This window comes from Rhinoraja longicauda, chromosome 3 (genome assembly GCF_053455715.1).
Source record: "Rhinoraja longicauda isolate Sanriku21f chromosome 3, sRhiLon1.1, whole genome shotgun sequence".
Lineage (NCBI taxonomy): Eukaryota > Metazoa > Chordata > Chondrichthyes > Rajiformes > Arhynchobatidae > Rhinoraja > Rhinoraja longicauda.
This window is the reverse complement of record NC_135955.1, coordinates 77,971,588-77,996,722: the sequence shown is the minus strand read 5'-3', so window position 1 is coordinate 77,996,722 and position 25,135 is coordinate 77,971,588. Positions and strand designations below refer to the sequence as shown.

The window sequence follows — 25,135 nt, the reverse complement described above, 5'->3', positions numbered from 1 at the left end:
CAGTCTGCATCCTACACTGAAATAAATGGAGTGGGACTTGAACCCGAAACCTTCTCAGTCAAATGCACCAGCGCAACAAACAGAGCCACGCTTAAAATCTGAAGTACTTAATAATGAGATCCATGAAAGTTCTCCCGACCATCTCTATGTCTAAGAGTCTTCTTGGTGTTTTATTTCCACAAATCACGCACCTCTGTTTCTCGGTCCCGCGAAACCCAGTTGTAGTAGATGTTTTTCGGGAATCAGAGCTTGTAAACTTTTTAAGAAAAATCTTTTCACATGGACCCGTATGAATTAACTATTTAATCCTCACCTTCAACAATTAATCACGACTGAATCAAACAGCAGAATAACCAAACTGCCAGTTCATACACATACAAGTTTAACACTACAGTTTTTTCTTTAACTGACGGGTTGATAGAGAAAATTGAAATAAAGACATGCAAAAATAGGCTTTTCATATAGAAAAACAGCTAATATAAAGAATGGCCAGAAAAGGATATCAAGTTATTACTGTATCAAACCACTTAGCCGAGTACTCGTCACTACCAGAAAGGTTGACTACTTTCACAAAAGTAAATACCATTTGATCAGAATGATATTGAAGAGCCAAGATTACCATTAATGTGTTTAGTGAAAGTTTGCAAACTTTTACTTGAACAATTGAAACTATCGATCAATTGAATCCAGTTTAACTCAAAACAATTTGGCTCAATCTAGGTGTTCAGTGAATAGTTACACGGACATCACAAAAAGGACAGAGGGAAAGTTGGATAATGTGTATTTATCAAACTTTTCCCATCTGGAAAACCATCACTTTTGCACTGGACGCAATCTTGCCCAGTAGTGTGAGATGATGGAACTATGTGTATTAGTAGTAAATAGAGCATTTAACTTAAACAGACAATGGTGTTTTTCGGTCCTAATAGATTCATGGTGTCTGTTTATACGCCCATCCACCGTAATTAGCACATATGTTCTAAATAGATGGCGGTTTTGTGGGCAATAAAGCAATTACCTATAGCTGTATCTGACAGTCCTTCCAACAAGATCCAACGACCGTCTAATTATAAAAGTGATCTTAACATCATTGTTTGCCATTAGTACTTGCTCAAAAAAAACAACTGCTCTGACGGCATATTCCATGGCTAAATAATCAGAAAAAACTTTCACATCGACAATTTGTGAAAGTTGAAAGTTTCACTATTGCACCAAACCATTTTGATCTAACGTTTCATTTAATCTGGTGTGCACTTTAAGGTCACATCCAGAGGCCATGTTGTGAATGTTTAGCCATATTAGTTGTGCACTTTATTCGCATTGTTCAAACATCATCTTGTGCTGTTCGGTTATGAGCTACGTTTGCTTTGTAACACAACTAACGTCTATTTGCATTACATGTGTTCCAATTTTAAAAGGTGCTACATTTCTAAAATAATACCGTTTGTTTTTGTCTTTTATTCGACTCCTTATGGCAGCGAAATGGAAGCTTTCGGCGTATTTAGTGTTAGTCTTGGCCATTAAATACGCTGTCAGAATTGTACATCTATTGACTCTGTCACGTAGTATTAGTATTGTTCCAGCAAAGTACAGATAATAATGTTTGCAAACATTACCGCAAATACGGCTGGGTTTTTCTGTTTTATGCAGAGGGTGGCTACCTTGTTCGTGTCAGTGAGAGGAACATCAAATATTCTCACAAACTCGCTTTAGGATGAAAAACAAAACAATGGTTAGAATGATTTATCCATTCTATTGTTGTTAGAAACTGGTGCACGTATTGCCAAACGCAGCAAGAGATACTTGGAGTTTGTAGCAGCAAAGTATTTGCAAAAGTTTTGAACACTGAACTGTTTTGTCATCACCAGTGGTATTATCATATAAATCTATCACATTCATTAAAAACTTGCTCACTTAGAGCACCCTCAGACATGGAGGATTGAGTTAAAATTTGGGTTTATTACAAGCCAATTAGAAAGCCTCCAAGAATTCCTAAGGCTTTCGATTTGTTTTTGAGATTATATTAAAGCAAAGGGTGAGGCAATTAGCTGCGCTGATTCTAACGGTAAATGCAGGTGAAGGCGGGTTCTCGCTTTCTCGCCAAGTTTCCATTAAGTGCGATTAGATGTGTCTATTCAGATCCGATGATCCACAGAGAAAATGCCAGTAGATAAAAGGCGATGTCAAGTGACCTTCCCGTCTCTTTCACACCAAATTCGCCCCGAGAATAGCCAGAGCTGAATTCGGACAAAGGGCTCCTCCTCTTCTCTTTGACGCTTCAAGAGACTTAAAGAACGAGAGTTAGCTTTTTTTAAGGGGAAAAAAAGCTTCGTGTATATTTTATGTGTTTTCAACATCTGGCTGTTATTATCACACGTACGATGTGACCTAAAAGTTCTCCGTGCCTGTTTACAGTTGAGTAAAAAATATCCAGAAACCCGGAATTGCTTATATAAACAGCTAAACTTTTTCGCATCTGTCACTACCCTACTGTGGCTAAAACACAACTTTCTGGACAGAACGAAGCACAGAAAAGAAGCATCATATTCTGTAGGATTCAGCCCGTCTCAGTCCACCACTGAATTTCACCTCGAATGGGATGAATTTAATCACTTGTTCGCCATATTTATTGAAGATTAAATGAAATGAGATTTCATTTCAGGACACACAGGACATTTTAAATGATCGGTCAAGCAAGCTAGTAGTGTTTTGTGCTTCGTTGTTTACCTGAAATAAGTGTCCTGTGCGTTCTAGAGGCATAAATCATTTTAGTATTAGCCGGGCCATCGTTCAGGCGAGCAACTTTGTGCTCCAATACCGTGAGAGTACGGCACAGATAAAGTGCACCACAAACTAGAAAGGCATTGAGTGTACTCCATGGTTTATGATAGCAGTATCTTTCAGTTGATCGGCGCAAGTGAAAATCAGGTGCTTAATTCAGAGTTGTCCTTTAAACGGTTCACAGTGCATGTTTGCATTTGATGAAGAAAACTGGAACAAAACTTGACATTTTAAAAAAAGTTTTGCACCGTAGCTGACTCCATGCAGCTGGAAAAGTTAAATTTCTCTTTCTTTTTTTTGCCCTCGGGAGTTCGGCAAAAAAAAATCTTGGGCAATGGGACAGGTCAGCGGCCTTAACTGGGGGGAGGAGATCTAACTAAAAGACCAGCCTTTTTTTCTTTGAGATTTACAAATGTCTACAAGCCAGATGCTCTTGGTGGGTGGGTTGGTTGGAAAAATGAAGGAAAAATGCATTAATTTTCCACTGAAAAATCTTCTCTCTGGATGGAGTGTATATGAATTATTATCAGGGTTAATGTTTATTTCTACATTTGGACGTATCTGAAGAAGTCGTCGGCAAACTGAATTCAAGGTTATTCGAGTAACATCTACAACCTCCAGGAGACCTTACTGATTATTTTAGCCGGGGAAATTAATTTGTTGGACGAAGCAATGGCCCGCGATCTCACTTAAATACCTGTAATCTCAAGAAATAAAATCCACAGACGTGAAATGTAACCAGAAATGTGCTTGTTTTTGTTTTTCAGTGCGAGGACTGAATGTGAGTGAAATCTTTTGGGTGCACCTTGAAAAGCGGCTCTGATCCACAGAAGCTAAAAAAGTACAAGAATAACAAAGTGATACAGTCGGACGTCCTCTGACAGGTACAGCAATAGTCTATAGGTATGGTCATAAATATCAGAATGTATGGAGTTTAGAACGCCTGAAATGTACCGACTCCACGCCACTATGCCACCGGCCCATCCTACCTCTGCCCCAGCCTGAAACGATTCTACCACCCAACGAGGAGCTTTCCGTGTCCCCCAGCCCCCCCCCCCATTTACCTCTCCGTTGCAATTACCACAACATGCCCTCCCACCCTCAGCAACCCCCCTTTTTCCGATGCGAACCGAGCATTGAATCCCGTATTTCTCTTTAACTTACGGTGCTGAATTTTCATTTTCTTCTGACTACCTCTGCGCTGCCTTCTTACAACATACTGCTGTGTTAATTGAAATGGAGCAGCACAAAAAGGGAGGGAGAGGGAGCACTGAGAGAGACTGTGGAGGCTCGGGCGGGTGGTAGCAGTGTATGTATTGTGTCTCTGTATACCGGGCCAGTCGATCTTTTTGCTGTTCCTTTATCTGTTGACACTATCGCTTAGCCAAACATTGGCCGATCGATCTTTTCATTAGGTGATCAAACAACAAATAGTGCAGGTGAGAAGCTTACTTTCTGAGCCTCACAAGCCTTGGTTTCCACAGCGCCCTCGATTTTTTTTACACAAGATCGCATAAACTGACACGGGAAGATGGAATTCTGCCCCATTGCGCTATAAGTACACAGCCGACATATTAAAGACGACATCAGTAGATATCAGAACACACTCAACATTTACACATTCACGCCGCCCCTTTTCTTTTGCAAATACGCACCAGAATGGCCACGAAGAACGATGCTGCGACCGTGGGGAAACTGCTCCGTCGCGATCAGCCTTATTATCCTCGTGCATCTTGTGAGATTTACAGTGATAATTATTTATTTCGGACCAACATACGCAGTCTTTGGTCGGCGTCATGTTTGAGGCTCAAGATTTATCACGTTCATGACAAGATTTATCACGTTTCAGCCAGCCGCGGACTATTTTTAAGCGGCATTGCTAAAAGCAAAGTGGAATAGAGACAATGAAAGTAAAGTTGTTACTTGCCTGCTGGCGTGCTTTGACGATTCGCGATCCCGTCGGTTACAGGTGCCTGCTTTAAGATCTTTACACTTCAAGCAAGTTGCAAGAAGAGAGGCAGCCTCCCTTCCAATGTCCACTCTGTCCCATTCTGAGGAGGAAACCCCTGATGATACACTTACAGAATTTTCCCTTTGTCCCCTCTAATCTTATTCGTTTCACCTTTTCACTAATCATAAGCCATGGCTGAGACTTTATTTAGGGAGCGAGGGTAAGAGAGAGAGAGCGAGAGGGGGGGAGGGAAAGCGAGAAAGAGCGAGAGAGAGAGAGAGAGAGAGGGAGGGAGGGAGACGAGGTCCACTGTTGCATAGTCAATAACGGCGCTTCATCAATGCATATACAAAAGGGGCGGTTGAGGATACAATGCGATTGTAGTATTTAATCGAGGCAAGATGCAAACATGGAACTCCTTTTATCAAAAATAAACTAGATAGTCAAATTTACGTGCGTGTTTCTACTCTAAACTATTTTTGAAAACTGCTAAGAAACCTCTGTGGGTATATAAATGGCGGGGCTTTCGGAGTTTGCATTTAATTATTTTGCACCAACTAAATACTGATAGCAAGGAACCGGTATATTTATTAATTATGTGGGATTGTGATGTTTGTCCCTGATGGTCTATTTGCTTCTCACAGATAGAAGGTGTATTGTTACATCGAGGTTTTTTAGAAAATAGGTGATAAAAGAAACTAGGAATAATGTTTGAAATTTCAGAATGCATGTGTGGAGCAGGGCAAGATGGAACAATGAGAAACAAATAATGATTTGGGTTATTTGAACAAGGGGATTCCCCTTTCCCGCTCATTTAATGATTAATTCTGAAATTTTAGGGTTAATAACATTTGGATTAAAAGTTTAAAAATACTTACTTTAAAATTCAATAAATTATTCGCATTAAACAAATCCCTCAATAAAAGCCCATCTGGTGGATTATCCGGCTGGGTGTGTGTATTATATTTGATAATTGTCTACTGTACGCTAGATGGCAGCCGGATACAGCTGTTCTGAGATTTAATTTACATCAAACACAAGGCACGTTAACAGCCTCCGCACTTTCTGCTGGACTTATCCTACACTTACAAGCATAGCTCCCCAGCCTTCAAGACAATGGCAACTTTTCTTCTTCTGCAAATCACAATTGAAATCTCACCGGCATTGCAGCGAAGCCTCAAAGCATAGTCCAAAGCAGAATAAAAATGAAATATATAAAAATAGGTCGCAAGGAACCGGTATTAATATTACAAGAGAAAAAAACGGAGTGCTCTTTCTCTTTGAAACAAAAGACAGGAGGTGTCTGTTTTATTTATTTATTTTCAAACAATAGACCTCTAAAATACAAACAGAAAGTTTGATTGTCAACTAACTTTTCTGATAATGTGAAATTTCGAGGCTGCTCGCTGCATTGTTTTATTACAAGCACGGGGTCCTCGTCTTGCTTTTTTGTGGTGACCACAAGCGACCCATACTAATAAGGTCTCAAAGTAAATACCAGCGCAGGAGATCTAATGTAAATTTTGCTTGTCAGAGCGTCGTAGGTAATAAATAAGGCGGCTAACCAATAGTGAGCAGGAGGCTGGCTAACCTTAGCCTCCCCAGCCCCAATTCAGGGCTATGACCAGTCGCCTTTGATTATCAGTTGCCAACAGCCCCTCTCTTGGCTCCTTGACATGAGCTCCATATAAGGCAGCGATCTCCATAGAAACGTGTCAGTTTCAATAGTAGTGTCAAAGTTCACTATATACAGACATTCGCGCAGATCCCCCTTTCGGAAAAATTGCTCCGCTAGTCTTCCCGTTTGAACGCATTCATTTTGTCTCCCCCTTGCATATTCTATTAGTTGTTTTTTCTTTCCTCCCTTTCTCTCTCCACTCCGCATGAGAGGTGAAAATAGGGCGTTTTAGCGTCGGCCGTCCTTTTTTTTTGTCCTGGTGAGTTTTTTTTTCTCTGACAATTCAGATCTTCGGAGAAGAAGCGATTGAACACTCGCCATACTTTACTTCGGATCGCGTGGTTATTTTTTTTCTGTGTGTGTCCCCTCGAATTGTGATCGTTTCTTTTCTTTCCCCCACCCCCCAACTCCTATAATCTTTAACCCCTCGTTCCTTCCTATTTTGCTTTCCTGAATGGCTGACTGCGTGTTGCCCTGTATCTGGCCTCCCGACACTTGCGTACCCTGATCGGGATATTTTTAATTCTTTCTTTTTGCTGCCCATTTGTTTCGGTTACTGTTGATCAGCACTCACTCATTCATCCACTGCTCCCTGTGTGTGTGTGTGTGTGTGTGTGTGTGTGTGTGTGTCTGAGTGAGTTGCTTTGATCGCAGTTGTATTCCTTTTCCTCTCTCTGTCTGTCTCTCTCTCTCTCTCCCTCGCTCCCTCTCTCTCTCTCTCTCTCTCTCTCTCTTTCTCTCTCTCTCTCTCTCTTTCTCTCTCTCTCCTCATTTCTGTTACCACCATCCAACTCTGCTCCCTACCAACAGGACAAAAAAAAATCCGTGCGATCAACTTGTTTTCCCGCACTTTTTGGGCCCGAGATATGGCAATGGTAGTTAGTACTTGGCGAGATCCTCAGGACGACGTGGCCGGAGCTCAGGGCGGCCAGTCTGCACAAGCGCAGCCGGGCCAGCAGCAGCAGCAGGCGACGTCGGGTGCTCCTCACACCCCGCAGACCCCGGGCCAGCCGGGGCCGCCTTCCACCCCGCTCGGAGGCAGCAGTCAGAGTGTCCAGCCAGGCGGCGAGAAGCAGCAGCCCAGCCAGCAGCAGCAACACATCGAGTGTGTCGTGTGTGGGGATAAATCCAGCGGCAAGCACTACGGCCAGTTCACATGCGAGGGCTGCAAAAGTTTCTTCAAGAGAAGTGTTCGGCGAAACTTAACGTACACATGTCGTGCCAACCGGAATTGTCCTATAGACCAGCACCACCGCAATCAGTGTCAATACTGTCGCCTGAAGAAATGCCTCAAAGTTGGGATGAGACGGGAAGGTGAATATTTATTTTCTTAATCGTCCCTGTAAGTGTGAGATCAGAGCTTGAAATCTCTCACTGCGTGAATGTGATTTGGTCTTATCAAATGCTTTGGCGTTTGCTCATCCCAAAAACAGAGCAAACTACCCAATTAATTGTAAAATACAATTGATTCTGAAAAAAATTGCTGTTGCCAATTCCTAATAATAAATTTTTAAAATTCAGTTTCGGCTAAGTAAAAAATATCCCCGATCTCTGAGCTTCAAAGTTGATAGAGTTTAACAATTACAAGCATGGCTGCATATTTTTGTGGATTCAAATGGTTAATACATCGGTCTCCCCCCCCCCCCCCCACCCCCCCCCCTGTAATTGTAAGTTAATCGTTTGCATTCATGCATTAGATGTTTGGAGAATTTTCCAATTGTAACCGTGGGTGGGTGGTACAGATGGGGGGAGTTTTTGCAATCCAGCGATTCTTTCTACAATGTTATGTGCTTGAGATTTGTTTAACAGACATAATGTGGTCTGCTTCGACGGGTAAAGGCTATGTTTAGTAATTTTCTATTTTGTACGTCTTATTTCTATCATGTCGCATATTTAAAATTTGCATTAAGAAATTGCATTGTTTATCTGTGAACTTTTTTTAAAACTGTAATTTTTAATTGTAATAAAACCGTCCGTTTCCGAAGCTTCGGGTGTGCTGCACTGCGCTCTGTGGATGTACATTTCCTCTCCTTTTTTTATTTCTGTCAGCGGTTCAGCGAGGAAGAATGCCTCCAACTCAACCAAACCCAGGCCAGTACGCGTTGACGAATGGGGACCCTTTGAACGGCCATTGCTATCTGTCTGGATACATCTCCTTACTACTGCGGGCCGAGCCTTACCCAACCTCTCGCTATGGGAGTCAATGTATGCAGCCCAACAACATCATGGGTATCGAGAACATCTGCGAGCTGGCTGCACGATTGCTTTTCAGCGCGGTGGAATGGGCCAGGAATATCCCTTTTTTCCCCGATCTGCAGATCACAGATCAGGTGGCTCTGCTAAGGCTGACTTGGAGTGAGTTGTTTGTGCTCAATGCTGCCCAGTGTTCGATGCCGTTGCATGTGGCCCCTCTGCTGGCTGCTGCCGGCCTCCATGCTTCACCGATGTCCGCAGACAGGGTGGTTGCCTTCATGGATCACATAAGGATCTTCCAGGAGCAAGTGGAAAAACTGAAAGCTCTCCACGTTGACTCGGCAGAATATAGCTGTCTTAAAGCTATTGTGTTATTCACATCAGGTAAGTAGCTCGAAAGGCGAAGGAGAAAGTTCAGTACATTGCATCTCAATCAATAATGTCGTTCACCCGGTGCAGTAACAGTGTAGGAGCAAGGAGACATACCATTTGGGTTATTTATGCATGGAGTGATATTAATCAGGTATTATCCCAATTCATAATTTTATCCAGCACGTTTTATTAAACAACTTGATCTAATTGGGAAAGCTGATCAGAAAATATTGCAAATTAATCCTGTTTTAAACACCTCCTGAATCTTCGTAAATTATCCCTTCATCTTGTAATCTTCTGGTAAATAGAACAAAATCAGAGAAAGGCAAACAAAAGATAAATAATTGGTCGTGCGATTATTGCAGGAAAATAAAGAATATAGATCTGTCCCAATGCTTTACATCCGCAATACCACTCCCATCCACCTCCCCACCGCCACCACTAGTACCTCTTCCAGTTTTGACCAAACTTGTTTTGATTTTTAGCCAGAGGGGAATTCATTGGAAGCCTTTCTAAGAAGCTGTCCAAGTTCTCCAGAGCGAAGAGCTTTTGGATAATCGAGAGGGTGCTTTTTTGCCATTTTCTTTTCCGCTGGCCTTGAGTGAAGGCCTCTTCAAGTTACTGAAGCCTGCATTAGGATTGTTGTGGTTTTACCTTACTTTCTGGATAGCATTTTCAACCACTCGTTCTGGACGCTGTCCAAGTGCGGGGTCGTGACCCAAACTTCCTATTTTACTATATTAATTCACATGCTAAAATACGGGTTCTAAGCGGATAAATTTACAAATCGTCCAAGATCTTTAACTGAAAGAAAACATAAATATCTGGTGCTTTTTGTTCCACAAAATGTTTCAAATTCGACAGGGTTCAGCAAATATCGCACACTAATTCATTGGATTATTTTTATTCACCAAACGTTATTTCACATGTGTGTAAAACCACAGCCGCCAGACACTAGGATTAACCTTGTCTTCATTAGACTATATTTCTATATTCATTGGAAAGTGTTGCGTACAATATAGCCGCTTCGTTAACATATATGCCGTACCAAACTGCCAGGAAAAGGAGAAATGTCACAGCATATAACGATTGTCCTTTTTGTGTGAGTGATGTGTGCGTGGTTAGTACGTCTTGCTTCTTACACTTGTTTCATCTAATTCGGTACTCGGTTGTACTGTGTTCTGTAGAATTAATTGAAAATAAACCGCATCGAAGTGGAATGCACAGAAAGTATGCTGTAAACAATAACACATACCAGTATCTATCACGCAATGTTCCCGGACACCGGTGTCTCTTGCTCGGTTTTCTGCGGGAAATGGCGTACATCTGTACTTATTATTTAAGAGTGCCTTTGTTACCTTTAATCTGATGTTTCTGCTGTTTTTTATGCAATAAGGCCGAAATATTTGCAGCAACAAGATTCGCGTTATCAGAACCTAGTTCAGTAGCAGCTTGGAGAGGAGTGTGTGTGTGTGTGTGTGTGTGTGTGGGGGTGGGGGGGGGTGGGGGGGGGAGAAAGAGAGAAAGAAAGAGAGAAGTGGGGAGCGGGGGGGGCGGGGGGGGGGGGTATGGATTGATATCAAAACAATAAACCAGGATTAAAATAAAACAAAAGATAGGCTGATAGCGGCACTAATTCTGTTTTTCTTCGGCTGTCAAGATGCCTGTGGCCTGTCGGATGCTGCTCATATAGAAAGCCTGCAGGAGAAATCTCAGTGTGCTCTGGAGGAATATGTGAGGAGCCAGTACCCAAACCAGCCGAGCCGCTTTGGCAAGCTCTTACTGCGACTGCCTTCTCTTCGTACCGTCTCCTCCTCGGTCATCGAACAGCTCTTCTTCGTCCGTTTGGTAGGTAAAACACCAATTGAAACCCTCATCAGAGATATGTTACTGTCGGGGAGCAGCTTCAACTGGCCTTATATGTCCATCCAATGATGAGAGAAGGACACCCCTCCCCAACCAAAACAAAAAAAACAAAAGCATTTTAGGCGAGACACCCTCTCTATTCAAGGACTTGAAAGTTCCTATAGGATGATATCTGTGAAAATAAAAGGACCTTCCAAGAGGCCAAGCTATTGACTGTGGGATTTATTCTGTGAAAAAGAACTGAACTGCATCGTATGTAGAAGTACACTTACCACAAGCAATGTTTATCATTTTGTAAAATATTAGTCTTTATTTTCTTTTTTGTAAAATTTAAAAGAAAACATCGTATGCGCATTTTAAAACAAATCAGAAATTAGGGGGAAAATAACATTTTCCAAATAATTATAAATTTGTCCTGTGTCTGTGTATCTATATCTGGTTTGTATTTTTTTTCCCTGGTTCCAAACCAGGTTTTCTGTGATTCTATACTAATTTTTTTTATACGACCTTTTGCTTCATATAACGGGTGCGATTTATGTCGTCAAAACTATGTTCTCCAAGAATTAAAATTGAAATCCGAATTAAACAAATAAATACAAGAATTTAGCACAACATTTAAAATAAAGGAAACGTTGTCGCTTTAAGCGTACCGAATAGCCTGCAGTATTGGCGAAACTGACGTTTTAAAAAAGTGATCAGATTATTAGAGAGCACTCCGAAATGTTTATAGCGAAGACGTGTTTTTAAACTCTCACGCAGTGGACCCCCTAAAGAACATTTGTATTCTGTGCCGATTCCCATTGCCTCTGTAGTTTTGGTCTGAGTGTCCAAGGCACTTCTCTCTTTCATTTTACAAAGGTTTCCATGAATTCTGAAATTAGTTTGACTTAAACTGCTCATTTATATTCAGGACTAACCTTGATTAAAGTTTTATTTTGTTTATGAGAACCGCCCCCATCCTACCTCCGCATTGTCTCCGAATTTCCACGTGGAAATAAAAAGTACATTTTCCCCTGTATGCCCCCACCACCACCACCAAGACTCTGAAGTATCATTCCTCTCCCAGTTTTTAATCATGTAACCAAACTTTCCTATCACTACTGCCAAGCCTGTTTACCTGTAGTTTTTTTTTTAAAGAAACAACGTCTAGAAAAAAAAGTACAAGCGCTGTACTCTTGCAAACGCTGTACTGTGGCGTTGTTTTGTGGGTATGATGGAATATTCTTGTAAAAATGGTTGTCATGTTGGAACAGTTACAAAAGTGATATAAAAGAGATCTATCGTAGCTGTGTCTGTGTTATCTGTTCACCGGTCCTGTCATCTCAGTTCGATGATCTACAATATACATTTTAGAGCACTCCCATCCTATATATATTTGGAAAATAATCTGCCTTAACAATCACATAAATATTGTGTTCCCTCCTCATCCTCTAAATAAGACATTAAAGTTATATAGTGGTTACATCTGGATTTTAAAAAATATCCGGAAGAAGATTTGAAAACCCCATTGCAGTGTAGATGTAAAGACTGCTGTGCCTTGCCCAGGGAAGGCTGTTGTAGATTTCAGTTGCTGCTTTCATTAATGTTTTATAATCCGGGTCAAAGCTCTAGCACACACTGTCATGGGAGAGCTTTAACAACTCTGCATCGAAATTAAACGTAACAGCCAACCCCGAGCAAAGCACCACAAGGCACATTGTGAATCTGAGAGAGTGGCTGCAAATGTCTGTGTGTTAGTGGGAATGGAAGTATATTGTACGTGTGTATGTGTGAAATGTTTGTGCGTGTGTACGTGTGTGTGCACTTTCAGTTTCCTCTCCAAGCTTTCTATTTCTATTTACATTTAACGAGAATCTGCTATCTGGCCGCTTGGGGTTTTTAACATTCTAGTCGCAAACCTCCGGGATACACAAGGCGATGCCCATGGACTCTTTTAGATGGAATAATTAACGTATAAATGGATTGTCTATATACGTTTTCCTGCACTTATTTATGTGCAGTGATAAACAGCATATGCAACAACACTGTACCTACATGGCTACGGAGTCAAGATGAAACACCTCCCAAAAAAAGAAACATTGATGTGCACACCCTGATTACACTTACCATTCTGGATATTTCAGGGTGATTTCAGGGAGCTTGACTACAACTTATTGTCTGTTCTCGCTATGAGCGTTGGCCCCAGGCCTCTGCCTCCTTCAACCCCGACTTTTACATCCCCTTGCACGGCCGCCCATCGACATCAAAGCCATAATAGATTTTTTTTAAATCATCATTTTACCGTTAAATCCAATTAAAATACTTTTAAAACTTGTTGTACAGAGCAAGGCAGAGGCACCCCGTGGTATTCCATGTCAGTAACTGTGGGGGTAGTAATTGCGTTCCAAAATACATTTTTGTTTGTATTTTGAAGCGCTGTTTCTAATTATTTGTTTGAATTCCCATTTTAAGCACTTTTTTTTTCTATTTCATGGCTCTGAATGTGGGGCGTCAGGCTGGATTCCGGCACATGTTACAAACCCATCCCTGAATACCGCGCGATTCCATTCTACAGAAATTAATAGTCTTGATGTTGGCTGTGATAGCATTGAACACGCAGTTCTGCCACTGTGTAAATACTGCATTCCACTTTCTTTATGCTAAAGACATGTTTGTACATTGGGCACATATTGTTTAATAACTGATAGCGTCTTTTTCTTATTACCGACTGCTTAAAATCTCCGCAGACATTTTGTGAAATTTACAAAATGTCAGTATCTGAACCCAATCAGCTTTAGGCTTTATTCTCAAAATGTTGTCTTGTTTTATTTTTAATTTACATTTTCTATTTAAGAAATGCAACCGAGCCGCTATCTCCGTAGATTTTCAGTCCAATACAAATAATTTGAATGTTCAAATATTAAATAGGGTTTTTTTCAAAAGCAAACTTCGGATCATTATTAAAAATATATCGACCTTTAAACTGGAAATGAAGGTTAATTTCAACTCTAGATGTCTGAATTCAACGTTTATTGTTACATTTGACGATGTATTGTGATATAGGCTCAGTTAATCGCCGATTGTATTGAGGATGACGAATATATTTATATTAAAGGTTGTCCATCTCTTGGAGAAACCGTAGTCCACTCAAATGCTTTGATAGCACGTGAAGTCATGATCAGCTATACCAGATGGTAGAAAACAAATATGGCGTCTTAAAAGCATTACAGACTCACCTAAAATAACATTTTCTACCGACCATTTTCAATCTTTACACGTAAAAGCGAAACAGAAACAAAGCATATTGGCCACAAAATCCATAGTTCAATTTCTGTCGTTAAGATTTATTTTACAAGAAAGCTGGGAATTATACATTGTGTGGCCAATCTGCCTGGTACGTAGATTGTACTTATGTGTCCTGGAGGGTGTTCTCCAGCTACTTATATTTGTATTATTTGCCTGTACTCTGCGTACCACAATGATTTCTTTCTACCAAAATTGTGATTTTTTTTGTGTAATAAAACACATTTACACACACTACTGTTTCCCCATTTAAATGCTCCTTTCTGTTCATTTCCTATTTCAAATAAAATTTCACAAATGATTTAATTTCTAATCATGCTGTTCTTTTCTCCCCAATAAATTCTTCTGCAGTTAAAAGCAGGACTCTCAAATTATTTTACCGAGAAGGATCTCTAACACGCTGTGACATCGTGACTTTTAACCATTGACTTTGCAGCGTGGTTAATATAAGGGGATGGATTAGTGTCATGCCTTAGGAATAAATTCTAAATGAAATAAGACCCTGAATTAAGGAAAGATGTTTCAGAAATTAAAATAATCCAACAATCTAGGAAGTTTAAAGGGTGATTTAGGCAGTGGAGTTGGGTAGTAGTTGGAGCAATAACATATCCCAAGCTGTACATGCCAGCAACTGAAATTGTAAACTGGTCCTTTTTTTGAGGTAGGGGTGTTACATGTTTAAGAAAATGGAGACTGGTAATTGATGAAGGGGGGTTGGGGGGTGGGGGTGGGGGGGGGGGGGGGGGTGGATATATTGCCATCATTGCATAAATTAATCCGAACATGAATCTGAACAATTAAATGCAGGATGAGTGTATGTTCGTCTATTTTTTTAATTGAAACATGAAGCCAGCTGTGTATTGTTCTTATAATAAATGATGTTCAGTTTGAAAATATGTTTTATTATCTCACAAAACATTGCACTTCTTATTTTTAAAAAGAAGTATATTTCTGTCAAATTATTGAGCTGTTGATGTAGAATTCAGTTGTGTCTCATCCTCCATTCCGCCCCATACTTTTGCCCAAACATCATTCCCCAATCTCGTGTTTGCTTCGATTCTCCTTTAAGCGTTCGTCTTGTCTTTCATACTACTCTTTAAAAATATATATATTTTGAAACTCACTGTTTGGACAATACCTACTGAAACATCCCATCATTCCTCTTGTTTCTCGGAATTCCTAAAGCATTGCTGGAATCTCCGTTTTTGCCTGAATTTTCACTCTTGTGTTGACTCTCGTTTATGTCCTGAATTCACTCCGGAGACCTAATTTTATCTTCCTCCCGGCTGTTTATTTGTCCTTTAAATGCTTACTTTTATGTCCCCTTCACCATTTTCTTTCGTTTTTAACTTCACCACTTAATTCACCACATCACATCCCCCACCCCTCTCTTGCACCGCCTTATATCCTAATTCATTTCCTCACCTTTCAGCTGATTTCAGATTCTCCAATGGACTGCTGGTGTTTTTCAGGTGTATTTTAAGCTGATGTAACCATAATGTTTGTTTAAAAAATCAAAAAGGAAGTCCCTTAGGGATCTAACTATGTAAAGGCTAAGCACTGTCTGTCTGTTGTTTGAACCGTTTCTTTTAAATTGTTTATTGCGGTTCAAGTTGAGCAAATTGAATTTATTTTCATTCCACCTGTCTATTTGTACCGCTTAACTCCTGCCACTTTTTCTTGCAGTTTGAGAACGCTTTAACACTAACAGATTAAAAAGATATTTGATCGGCCTGATTGTGAACTGCAGAGCGAACCCCTTGGTGTTATATTCAATATGGTTTTGGAAAAAGCGGAGGTTTGAGATTAATCCTGAAAAGTAGTTAGTGTTCAAAAACACGCAGATTGGACGCACCCACCCCATCGTAGTTGTCAAGAAGGATGGTTTTATTTTGCAGACAAATGCCACTTGTGAAACAGGAAAAGTGCGTTTTATCTGTTAAGTTCTCGCACTTCCGAACCAACTATTATCACAAAGCAAATCTATTAATCTCCGTGCGTGTAGTGGAAGTTAGACTCGTTTAATTTTTGCACTGATGATCTAGTGACCATTGTAATTGAGTGACATTTGGAATTAATGGCAAAATGTGGGTGAAGGAGTGGAAACCAATAAAACTCTTTTTTTTTAAACAGCGACTTGTTCTGGGTACATGGCGTCTCCGTGTCTTTCACTTAGAGAGCCAAGAGTTTTATTCCTAAATGAGTTAAAGACCCATTTACCGATGTCGTGTTCTATTCATCAACCTACAAGTCGAGAGTCTTACATGAAACTATTTGTTTGCTTACACAACCAGCTGGGCGCAATTTCACGTCTGAGATATCCATCTGAAAGCGTCTCTCATTTATTATACCCACTTGTCAGGAAAACGTTTCAAACCCCACACCGATGAATCCGAATTCCAGCGTCCACCCACTCCATAAAAAAATCAGCCTGAAAAAGTTCACATCACACATTTCAGTATCTTTAGAAGAGAGTGGACAAGTGCACAACCCGGATTCGTGTCGTGTCAGCCACTGGGAACTCCATTAGGTTCTTCTGCGGTCCTTCTGATTAAAGAGAGGCACGATCGCCATTTATTTAATTGCAATTCAAAATTTTTGGCCTCGGGAAGGAAGGCCACCTAATTTTCAAACAGTGATAAATTTTCTTTCGGCCATTGTTCAGACAAATATTTAAAAAGTCGATTACCGTATATTTAGTAGACCACACCTTTTTCCAAATATCTGCGCTCATAATTATTGTCCGTTTTATCACGATCTATATTATCACACATGTATGGCATGCGGACTGTTCAATGATTATTGCAATGCAAAAGTTATTGCACTTTATCAAGAAAACATATTTATGCTGTAGGCAGAAGTATGTGTGTGTGTGTGCACTGGGATGGGCATTATGTGGAGAGTAGATTGGGGTGAGGTTGGGTAACACATGTTAGATGCATTCACATTGCTTGGTCAACAACATTGCTCTGGATTGCAGATGTGTTTTCTTTCTTAAACAGTTCATGAGAATGGTTTGATATAATCGCCGCTTACGTGACAACTGGGTTTAAACTTTCAAGCGGACTTTCCAGCAAAATGTAAAAAAAACCATTGTGGCTTCTCTCTTTCTCCCTCGCCCGTCCCACCCCCACCTCTACCCCAGCAACCAGCTATGAAAACCACCCCACCCCCTTCACCCACCTCCTCCCTATCCCCCCCCCCCCCCTCAAATACAGCTCACCTATCAGGATCCAAACTGTTACCGAGCAAGGCAACGTCTGCATAATTGTATATGTACATGTCTAGAATCTCAGATCAAGCTGCGGCAATGGATTAAAAATAAATGCTACCGGATATTAAGCACCCCATCCGTAAAGGATTTTGTGAAATGGGGCTACAGAGATGCATTCTGTAAGCGAACCGTTTGTGTTGATTTAGGAAGACGTTTGCTGTTTTTAACGTTCAGGGGTGATAATATCATTGCTTGGCCAGATAAAACATTGCCCAAACCAATGGGTCAGGTATCGATCGCTACACACACAGACACGCAGCTTCAGTTTTCACGGCAGAGCCACATTAGCATTCTCGGCCCATGGACCCGCACTGACAACTAACAGAGATATCTACGTCCTCACTATTTGTTCCCTCATTTCGTCTTCATTTTACTTTCTGCTGGGGCTCAAATTTCCACAGATGTTGCAAACGGTGTTTTATGGCAGAAATAATAATCGATCCAGTTTAGAGAAGAACACAGCCGTGTCTAGAGCTGTACGGGGCACATGTTTATGTGGCCTACATGATTTTTCGTCCGGATTTGTCCTTTTCAGTTACTACCTTGATAACCACATGTTAAATGAATGAAATGAATAAAGCAATCAGGCACATTTTTGGCACCAAGCATTAAATCGTGGTTTCACACGCCGTGTGACGCTGTCCATTTCTTCAGCTGTCACTATTTCGCCCGAGTTTCTCTCATTTGATTTCCCATTAATAACTACACTCATTACATAAGAACGGAGTCATTATACGCCAAGTCAGGATCAACGTGCTGAGTCTGGGAAATTACTTCACGTTTTACTGATGCACCCAACCGGTATCACTATACGCTGGCAAATATGTTAGTCTGCCTTCTTCGTGACTTGTTTTAACTGTTGCATATTTTAACCATACTTAATGCCCTTTCCAAATAAACCTTAAGAGACAAAGCAATCAACAATCAAAATAATTGAAGCAAGATTCTCACAAATGTGCAACATACATTATCCGCCGCACTCTGAAAGAACAGCAGTTATGTGATATTTTTTAAACAGTAATTCTCATCGCTCAGACTTCCAAGTTTTTGTTTTGCTCTAAGCCTTGTTCCTAGCTTGCTTTGTTGTTTTAAAATATGCATGTCGCTCAGGAATGCAAGTCACGAGTCCAAACTTTGTGTCCAACCTCCCACATGAAATGATCCTTTTATAAGGAACCCGATATGTCTCAATCTGCACTTAACTGGGAGCCTTTGGGTTTGGGGCACTAAGTCCCTTCTCAAAAAAAACATTGCACCGAGATTGCATCCAAAACACCAGGCTTTTTTTTCCACAGGGAAGAGATGTAGCACACATAATTAAAGAAGGCAGCGGCCAGAGGGGGATGTCTGCAAAAAGTAAGCGCTTTATTTCTATTGAGATTGGAGTTAGGTTGTCATTAAGTACAAATTTATCAACACGTGGCATGTGCATCTCAGTTATATTTACGTGTGTGTGTGAGTGTGTGTGTACGTGCGCGCGACAGAGAAAAGGAGAAGTGGCAAACGGAAATGAAAGTAAAAGATTGCAAAAAAAAGTAAAAGATTTATAACGGGCACGGCTGTGGAATAAGCCAAGCGAATTCACATGGGAAACATATTTACGAATTGTGTGAAATGCCATTAAAAACAGTTCTAAAAGGATGATACTTCAAGATGCAAACTCAAATGAGGGGAAAATATAGTGCATGGGTGGCGGGTGGGAGGTTGATTTGTGGGGGGAAAGGACTAGTTTGGGGTGCAAAGTAAATGGAAACATGTAGACCACTAATGAAGGGCAGAATGGAGACACTTCACTTGAAGTTCAAGCGGAGAAATTAGATGTTTTCGGTTGTAATGTCGCCGTAGTCTCGGCACTGAGTATAAACAGGGTGAAACCTTAAACAGTCAGTGGAAACGTCAGGAGATTCCTTCTGTTATACCCTCTGATCACAGTGACGTCAATACACTTTTAAAGACATCCTCTACAGTGCACAAATCATATATGTGGACATATTTACTTCATTAAATGTGCAAACAATTCCCCTTCTCGTGTGGGGTACATTAACCGCGTGTACAGAGTTGTGGTTTGGACTACGGATGGGATTGAGCCTCGATACATCTGACGTATTTTTCATTACACTCACATGTGGAAAATTAAACATGAGTAGGGAACATGACTGGTTCTGCTAACACCTGGGCAAGTTTCAATAGTGTCAGACGTTTTGAGTACACAGCAGCTAGTCTGTAATGTTAACTCTGTGATCAACTATCTCTTTAAATGTTATTTGGAAACATTCTGTTGCAATTATGCACCATGCTGAGACCAATTTTATCATGGCTTGTTTTAATGCAGACGTATTGAGAAGTCACCGGCGCTTGCATCTAATAACGGTCTCTCGCTCCCTCTATAGATTACTATATACACACAACTAATCTGAACACTGGGCTGTCACTATACCAATCACAGGACAGCGAATTGAGATAAAACATTTTTTTAAACTGCGCACATATTTTTTAATTGTATTACAGATTAATGCAAACCGGTAGATACCTACGCTTAAAAATAAATTACACATACAACGTTTTCGACCAGGGCGAAAGGACAGTTTCTTTTTACTTCTGAACATTTTAGTCATTTCCCTGAGGTAAAAATAATATCACATATGCTTGTTTAATTGATCTGAATCACACTCCATTTTCTTCAGTCCAAAGAAGGGTTTCGACCCGAAACGTCACCCATTCCTTCTCTCCTGAGATGCTGCCTGACCTGCTGAGTTATTCCAGCATTTTGTGAAATAAATACCATCGATTTGTACCAGCATCCGCAGTTATTTTCTTACACTCCATTTTCCCTTCAGTTTAATATATACAATCATATAGCAAACAATATGAACGGAGTGGAACATTTTCAACGCAATGCATGTACCTAGTCACTGCAAGAAACGTATGAAAAAAATAACATCTGCCTTCTTGCAGTGACATGAGCGAGGTAGGTCTATTGTAAATGTTGAATCGTTTTAAAAGGAAAGGAGAAATTGATGAACTGGCGCGCATTCGCTTTGAACATTCGGGACAGTTTTATGAGATAAAGCTGGAACCATTCATATAGTCTTTTTAGATTTAATATAGCATAACCCCCGCGATCCCCCGTCCCTCCGTCCCAAAATAAGCATTGCTGCATCGGATCCACAACAGAGATAAAGAGCGTAAAGTGGGCATTTTTTTAAAGTGTCGACTGCACCACAACCGGGGGACGTTCTAATGTGAATTTGCTTTAATTTAATTGCACATCAGGACAGACAGGCGTGGAGCTGTGTGAATGATGTTGTGATTAATATTCTTCTAATTTAGAATTTATTTACCTAATTTCTCAGCATGGCTCCTATTTTTCTTCATAATGGATGGCTAGGGTGTTTTGTTAGATTTTGTTTTCGTCTTCACGTTTTAGCTGCAGTGTTACAGATTGAACGTGGAGCCAGCAATACATCATGATATAATCAGGCCCCCTCCCCCTTGCGAAGGGGGGACGCGGACTCTTGCTAATTCCCCAATATGTCTACAATAAAAGCCACGCAGCCTTTGGTGAATTAGTAGCCTCAATGTTTCGCAGATGTGCCACTTAGACCAGAACTTGACCCCCTGATTCCCTCGTAAATAATCCTCTACTAAACGCTCCCGTCAACATACATTTTCCTGCATAACCAAGCAAAGTCCGTAAAAATAAACAAAATGAAGACTAACAAATAATGCCTCCGATAACATAACGTAAGCGAGGCGCTTTTTAATATAGATGCGCCAGGTAATGACGCCTCGCTGGCCACATCGCCCTTTTTTAATATATTTGGCTTATTGCTGATATTGAGTCAGCCATATTTAATGTTAATTCATAGAGAGACTTGGTATGGAGCGAAGCAGCAACAGTCGATAAAAATCCTACAAGCCTGAGACTGGAGCGCTCCAGGGAGGACATCACTAGCTGTTTGGTAACACTTTGTGGCCTACATACCGTTGCTATGATTACAGGAGCACCTCGTCTTCTTGTAAAATGCCAAATCTTTAATCTTTGTAGCATGTTGCCTTAAAGCCAGCTCGGGTCGAGGTTGGTTTCGAGTGCGAGCGAGTGAACGGTGTCGTTGTGGCGAGGGGGAGAGGGAGAGGGAAGGAATAGCCCTTTCCTGAGTGACATGACCCTTCTGTTCAAAGGCCAGGCAAGAAATAAACGCTCCTAATCTGAATAGGGCAATTTTTTTTTTTGCAGGTTTGAAATCCTTTCTTTTGACATGGGATGAATTTAGAGTCAAGGAGCAATCTTTCTTACTCAGCATCGGGACATTTGGAGGGGGTGGGTGGGGATAGGGTTGGGGGGGGGGGGGGGGGGGCTAGGAACATACTCGCATTGGACGTTGGTCGTTTTACATTTTCATTTTTGTGAAAATTAATTCTGTGTACGTTGACAAAATCATTAAAATGATGTTAGCAGACATCACGTGGGGAATTTAGGGACAGGCTGGACACCGGGTGGACAGGGACAGCGGGAGCATGCACGCTTTAAGACAGGGGGTCTTTATTAAGTTGGAGCATTTAGAGAAAGAAAAACGAATATCTTACAAAGCTCTCACTATACTACTGACAACAAAACCTGTCAGATCTTCGCTCTCTTTTACTAGAAAGGAGACAGTGTCCTCATGTGAACACCTTTCAAGGCACTATTTAGAGACGTCTTTGTGAATACTCACTTTCTGAAAGGGAGACTTAAGTACAAAGGAAAGGGGAGCTACGAAAACTCTCTCAAACTAAAGTTTATAGGAAAGTTTCTTTCACAGTTTAACCAGCCTTTGTGTCATCGCGGTTATTTAACTTCAGGTCCATACTTCCGTGTAGTCTTCTTCTGTTTGATAACGATTCAAATGCTGCACATATTTCAAATATTCTTTCCGTGGAGGACGAGGAAAAGAAAATCTGACGTTTCGGTGATTATTCCTTCCTATTCATTCAGTCAGTTGCATTCGGTTTACAAATTGTTGCTCTTCGGATTATACATTAACGTCCCTCGAACTTTGCACGTGATTACTGTGTGAAAATTTAACTCACGCTTTCCATAACATTATAAAGACAGCACACGGAAGGACAAAGGACAGTTTAAAAAGCCATCAGTGGACAGAAGTAATAAGGTGGCTTTAATAAGGAACAGGAGGAGGAGGGGGAGCTAAACATTCAGGTGAAGTTCAGTATTCTGAAGCACATCAAAGTAAGTTTGAAATCCCCTGCGTTCAGCACCACGTAGATGTGGTAAGTGGGGACGTTTGATATATAGACAGTGTAAAGGTAAGGCGTGGTGTCACAATGCAGTCTCCCTAACCGTACGCAATTATACACCGCAGCTGAGGCATGCACCTTCAATTTAGACAATATTTTTTATTCATCTCCTGCTGAATATTTAATTTACAGATTGCCTAATATGGAATGGCAAATATTACGGCGCCAGCAGCATGGAATTAACACCACTTACTAAAAGGAACATTTCGACAGGCGTTAAGCACACTCTTTATATTGTATACCATTGATCTCACTTATTTTGCCAGATTTTTCTCGATACCAGTCTTCACTCACTCACCAACAACATTTCCAACACCAGTACAACTGGAGGAGAATCAAACAATTGGTGCAAAATGGTGAACAAAAAGTAATGGCAGCTCTACTGCCACCTGATCATTAGAGGAATATCTGCTGAGGTCCTGATGAACTCGAGCTGAACGCCGCTGGCATCTATGCTCTTTGCTTCTTAATGCAATAAATCGATGTTAATCCGCACTCTACATTCACTGTTATAAAAAAAAAGACATCTAGTGTACAGTTATACTGTTATTTCATTTTCTGTCAACCGTTAACCCTTTATGCAATCTACGGCTAATCGAAAATTAAAACGGGAATTCTAATTTAGTGAAGGTTTTTTTTAAAAGTAATGTTTTTGGTGAAATATATTGTCAGTTTATAGCAATTTGATCAGCATTCTGGTCAGTATAGAAATTGAATACTTTCCCCTCTGCGCTGTGGCTTCTGAGAAGGAGAATATAAGTGATTGCTTACTAAAAACGTACTCGATAGGATTTGCTTTCATTGGATTCATAGATGGGATTTACCATTGATATCTAACCAAATTAATAACAGAATGGACGTGCCTTCCCTTGGTTAAATACTTCGAATGCGATAACGAGTATAATTGCATTAGTAATGATGAACCGTGACTAACAATCCCCGAAGAAGCTTTTGGCACTAGTATTGCTTATTTCACATTTTCCTTTTCGTTCCTTTGTTTCATCGCCCCCTTTTCTCTTTCATATCTGCTAGATAAGAATCCGCGCACGCTTTCCTGGCGTTGTCCGATGACCAATTTAATTTAAATAAACTACTGAGCAACGCAACACTTATTTTGTTTAATGTTTTTTTGAATATTATTGCGACTGGCAGGAACAGATCATTGATCCCATGTGGAAATTCGTTGTTCCCGTGGCCTAAAATTACAACTTCTTACAAATAAACTCAAAATAGTTATATTAAACCATTGCAGGGCAGTCCAGCAGGAAACCGAGTGGAGGCTTCCTTTGATGGAAAATCCGTTATAGAAGTTATAGCACTGTTTACCAACAACATCAAGATGAAATAATGATAATGTTTTCGAGAGCAAGACCAGAAATCATTTACAGCGTTTTAGAATCGGTTGAGTTCTTTAGTGCAATCGTTCCCGTTCTTATACATGATTCTTTCTTGCATCGCAGTTATAGAAATCTAACCGTTTAGCATTGTTTTATCATTAGAAAACTTTATCCGTAGAAGACTCCTATTACATTAAAGTACAGGAAATTGGCAGGACCATTCTTTTTTTAAAAATGTTATTTAATTTCAATAAAGTATTTTGCGTGTCACAAAACCTAGACTACATCGGTTCCATCTCATCCCAGCACTCTAGGTTTTTATGAACAGGCAATGCAATAAGTTATCGAAGATGCATTGTATGTTGTAGCAGAGGCTAATAACTATGATACTTGGAAATAATTTACTTAATTTAACTGTTTTAGATAAACAAATGAATACTTAAAATGTCATTTTGCTAAGTTCGTTTGTGCTATTTTACCGAAACAGTCGTCAGAGAAACAATTTTGGGATCCAAGTGACTTTATAGAAACCCAGCTTCGAGTCGGTTTTGCACGAAGTTCGTGCATCTTTTCTGCATCGGTGTCAGCAAAATTATAGCTGAAGGATAACTGAATTAATATTATTAATATAATAAATATGTTATTATTTTACCTAATGAATTGGCACGGACGTTAAACCCGACGTGTAATCTGTGTCATGATGTAATATAATCTATTTGCACGATTTATGGCTTTTATAAAATAAATTCACCAATGTGGATTAAGCACCCTTTCAGCCTTTTAATTATAACATTAGTCTGTTAAGCTTTTTGTATATATAAGACCATCTATATATTTATATAAAAGCCCGTCTTGTGTTTTAAAATTGAAGATTCGTTATTAAATTTAGCAATCAAATGACAGCATATTCATGTAGAATTGTGCTTAGCTTGTCATTTACTGCATATATTCATGAAACAAAGTAACCTGTTAGATAAATGAATAGATTTAAACATTGATAAACTCAGCCCAAATGTGTTTGGTACATAGCTGATCGACATTGCGAATTAATTTAGTTAAATGATTGCAACCAGTTGTTATTTTCCACGTGCATCGCATTGATTTAT

At 40.3% G+C, this 25,135-nt stretch overlaps 1 protein-coding gene and 2 long non-coding RNA genes across 22 annotated transcripts in view; 2 read left to right on the top strand and 1 right to left on the bottom strand.

Annotated features, from left to right (window-relative positions):
* LOC144592122 (uncharacterized) overlaps positions 1 to 5,737 on the bottom strand; it is a 63,217-nt gene extending 57,480 nt beyond the window's left edge. For 2 of the 12 annotated variants that reach the window (XR_013547075.1, XR_013547081.1), the window contains exon 1: positions 4,705 to 5,005. This is a non-coding gene — a long non-coding RNA (uncharacterized LOC144592122). Of the gene's footprint in view, positions 1 to 3,945; positions 4,101 to 4,436; positions 4,530 to 4,704; positions 5,015 to 5,610 lie in introns of those variants that run through there. The other 10 variants (XR_013547076.1, XR_013547085.1, XR_013547082.1 and 7 more) reach the window with 10 other exon arrangements.
* On the top strand, positions 2,399 to 16,253 carry nr2f1a (nuclear receptor subfamily 2, group F, member 1a). 9 transcript variants are annotated; one of them, XM_078396504.1, is made up of 5 exons: positions 2,399 to 2,414; positions 3,549 to 3,665; positions 7,221 to 7,724; positions 8,460 to 8,987; positions 10,636 to 14,817. In XM_078396504.1, exons 3-5 carry the CDS (start codon positions 7,277 to 7,279, stop codon positions 10,908 to 10,910), a joined length of 1,251 nt encoding a protein of 416 aa, XP_078252630.1. In that variant the 5' UTR covers positions 2,399 to 2,414; positions 3,549 to 3,665; positions 7,221 to 7,276; the 3' UTR covers positions 10,911 to 14,817. The 9 variants fall into 9 exon arrangements, with proteins under 9 accessions (XP_078252630.1, XP_078252631.1, XP_078252629.1 ...); XM_078396505.1 differs by lacking the exon at positions 2,399 to 2,414 and adding an exon at positions 2,534 to 2,550; XM_078396503.1 differs by lacking the exon at positions 2,399 to 2,414 and adding an exon at positions 2,599 to 2,928.
* A 2,328-nt stretch (positions 16,254 to 18,581) lies between these two features.
* LOC144592120 (uncharacterized) overlaps positions 18,582 to 25,135 on the top strand; it is a 35,619-nt gene continuing 29,065 nt past the window's right edge. The window contains exon 1 of the long non-coding RNA XR_013547072.1: positions 18,582 to 18,753. This is a non-coding gene — a long non-coding RNA (uncharacterized LOC144592120). The remainder of the gene's footprint in view (positions 18,754 to 25,135) is intronic.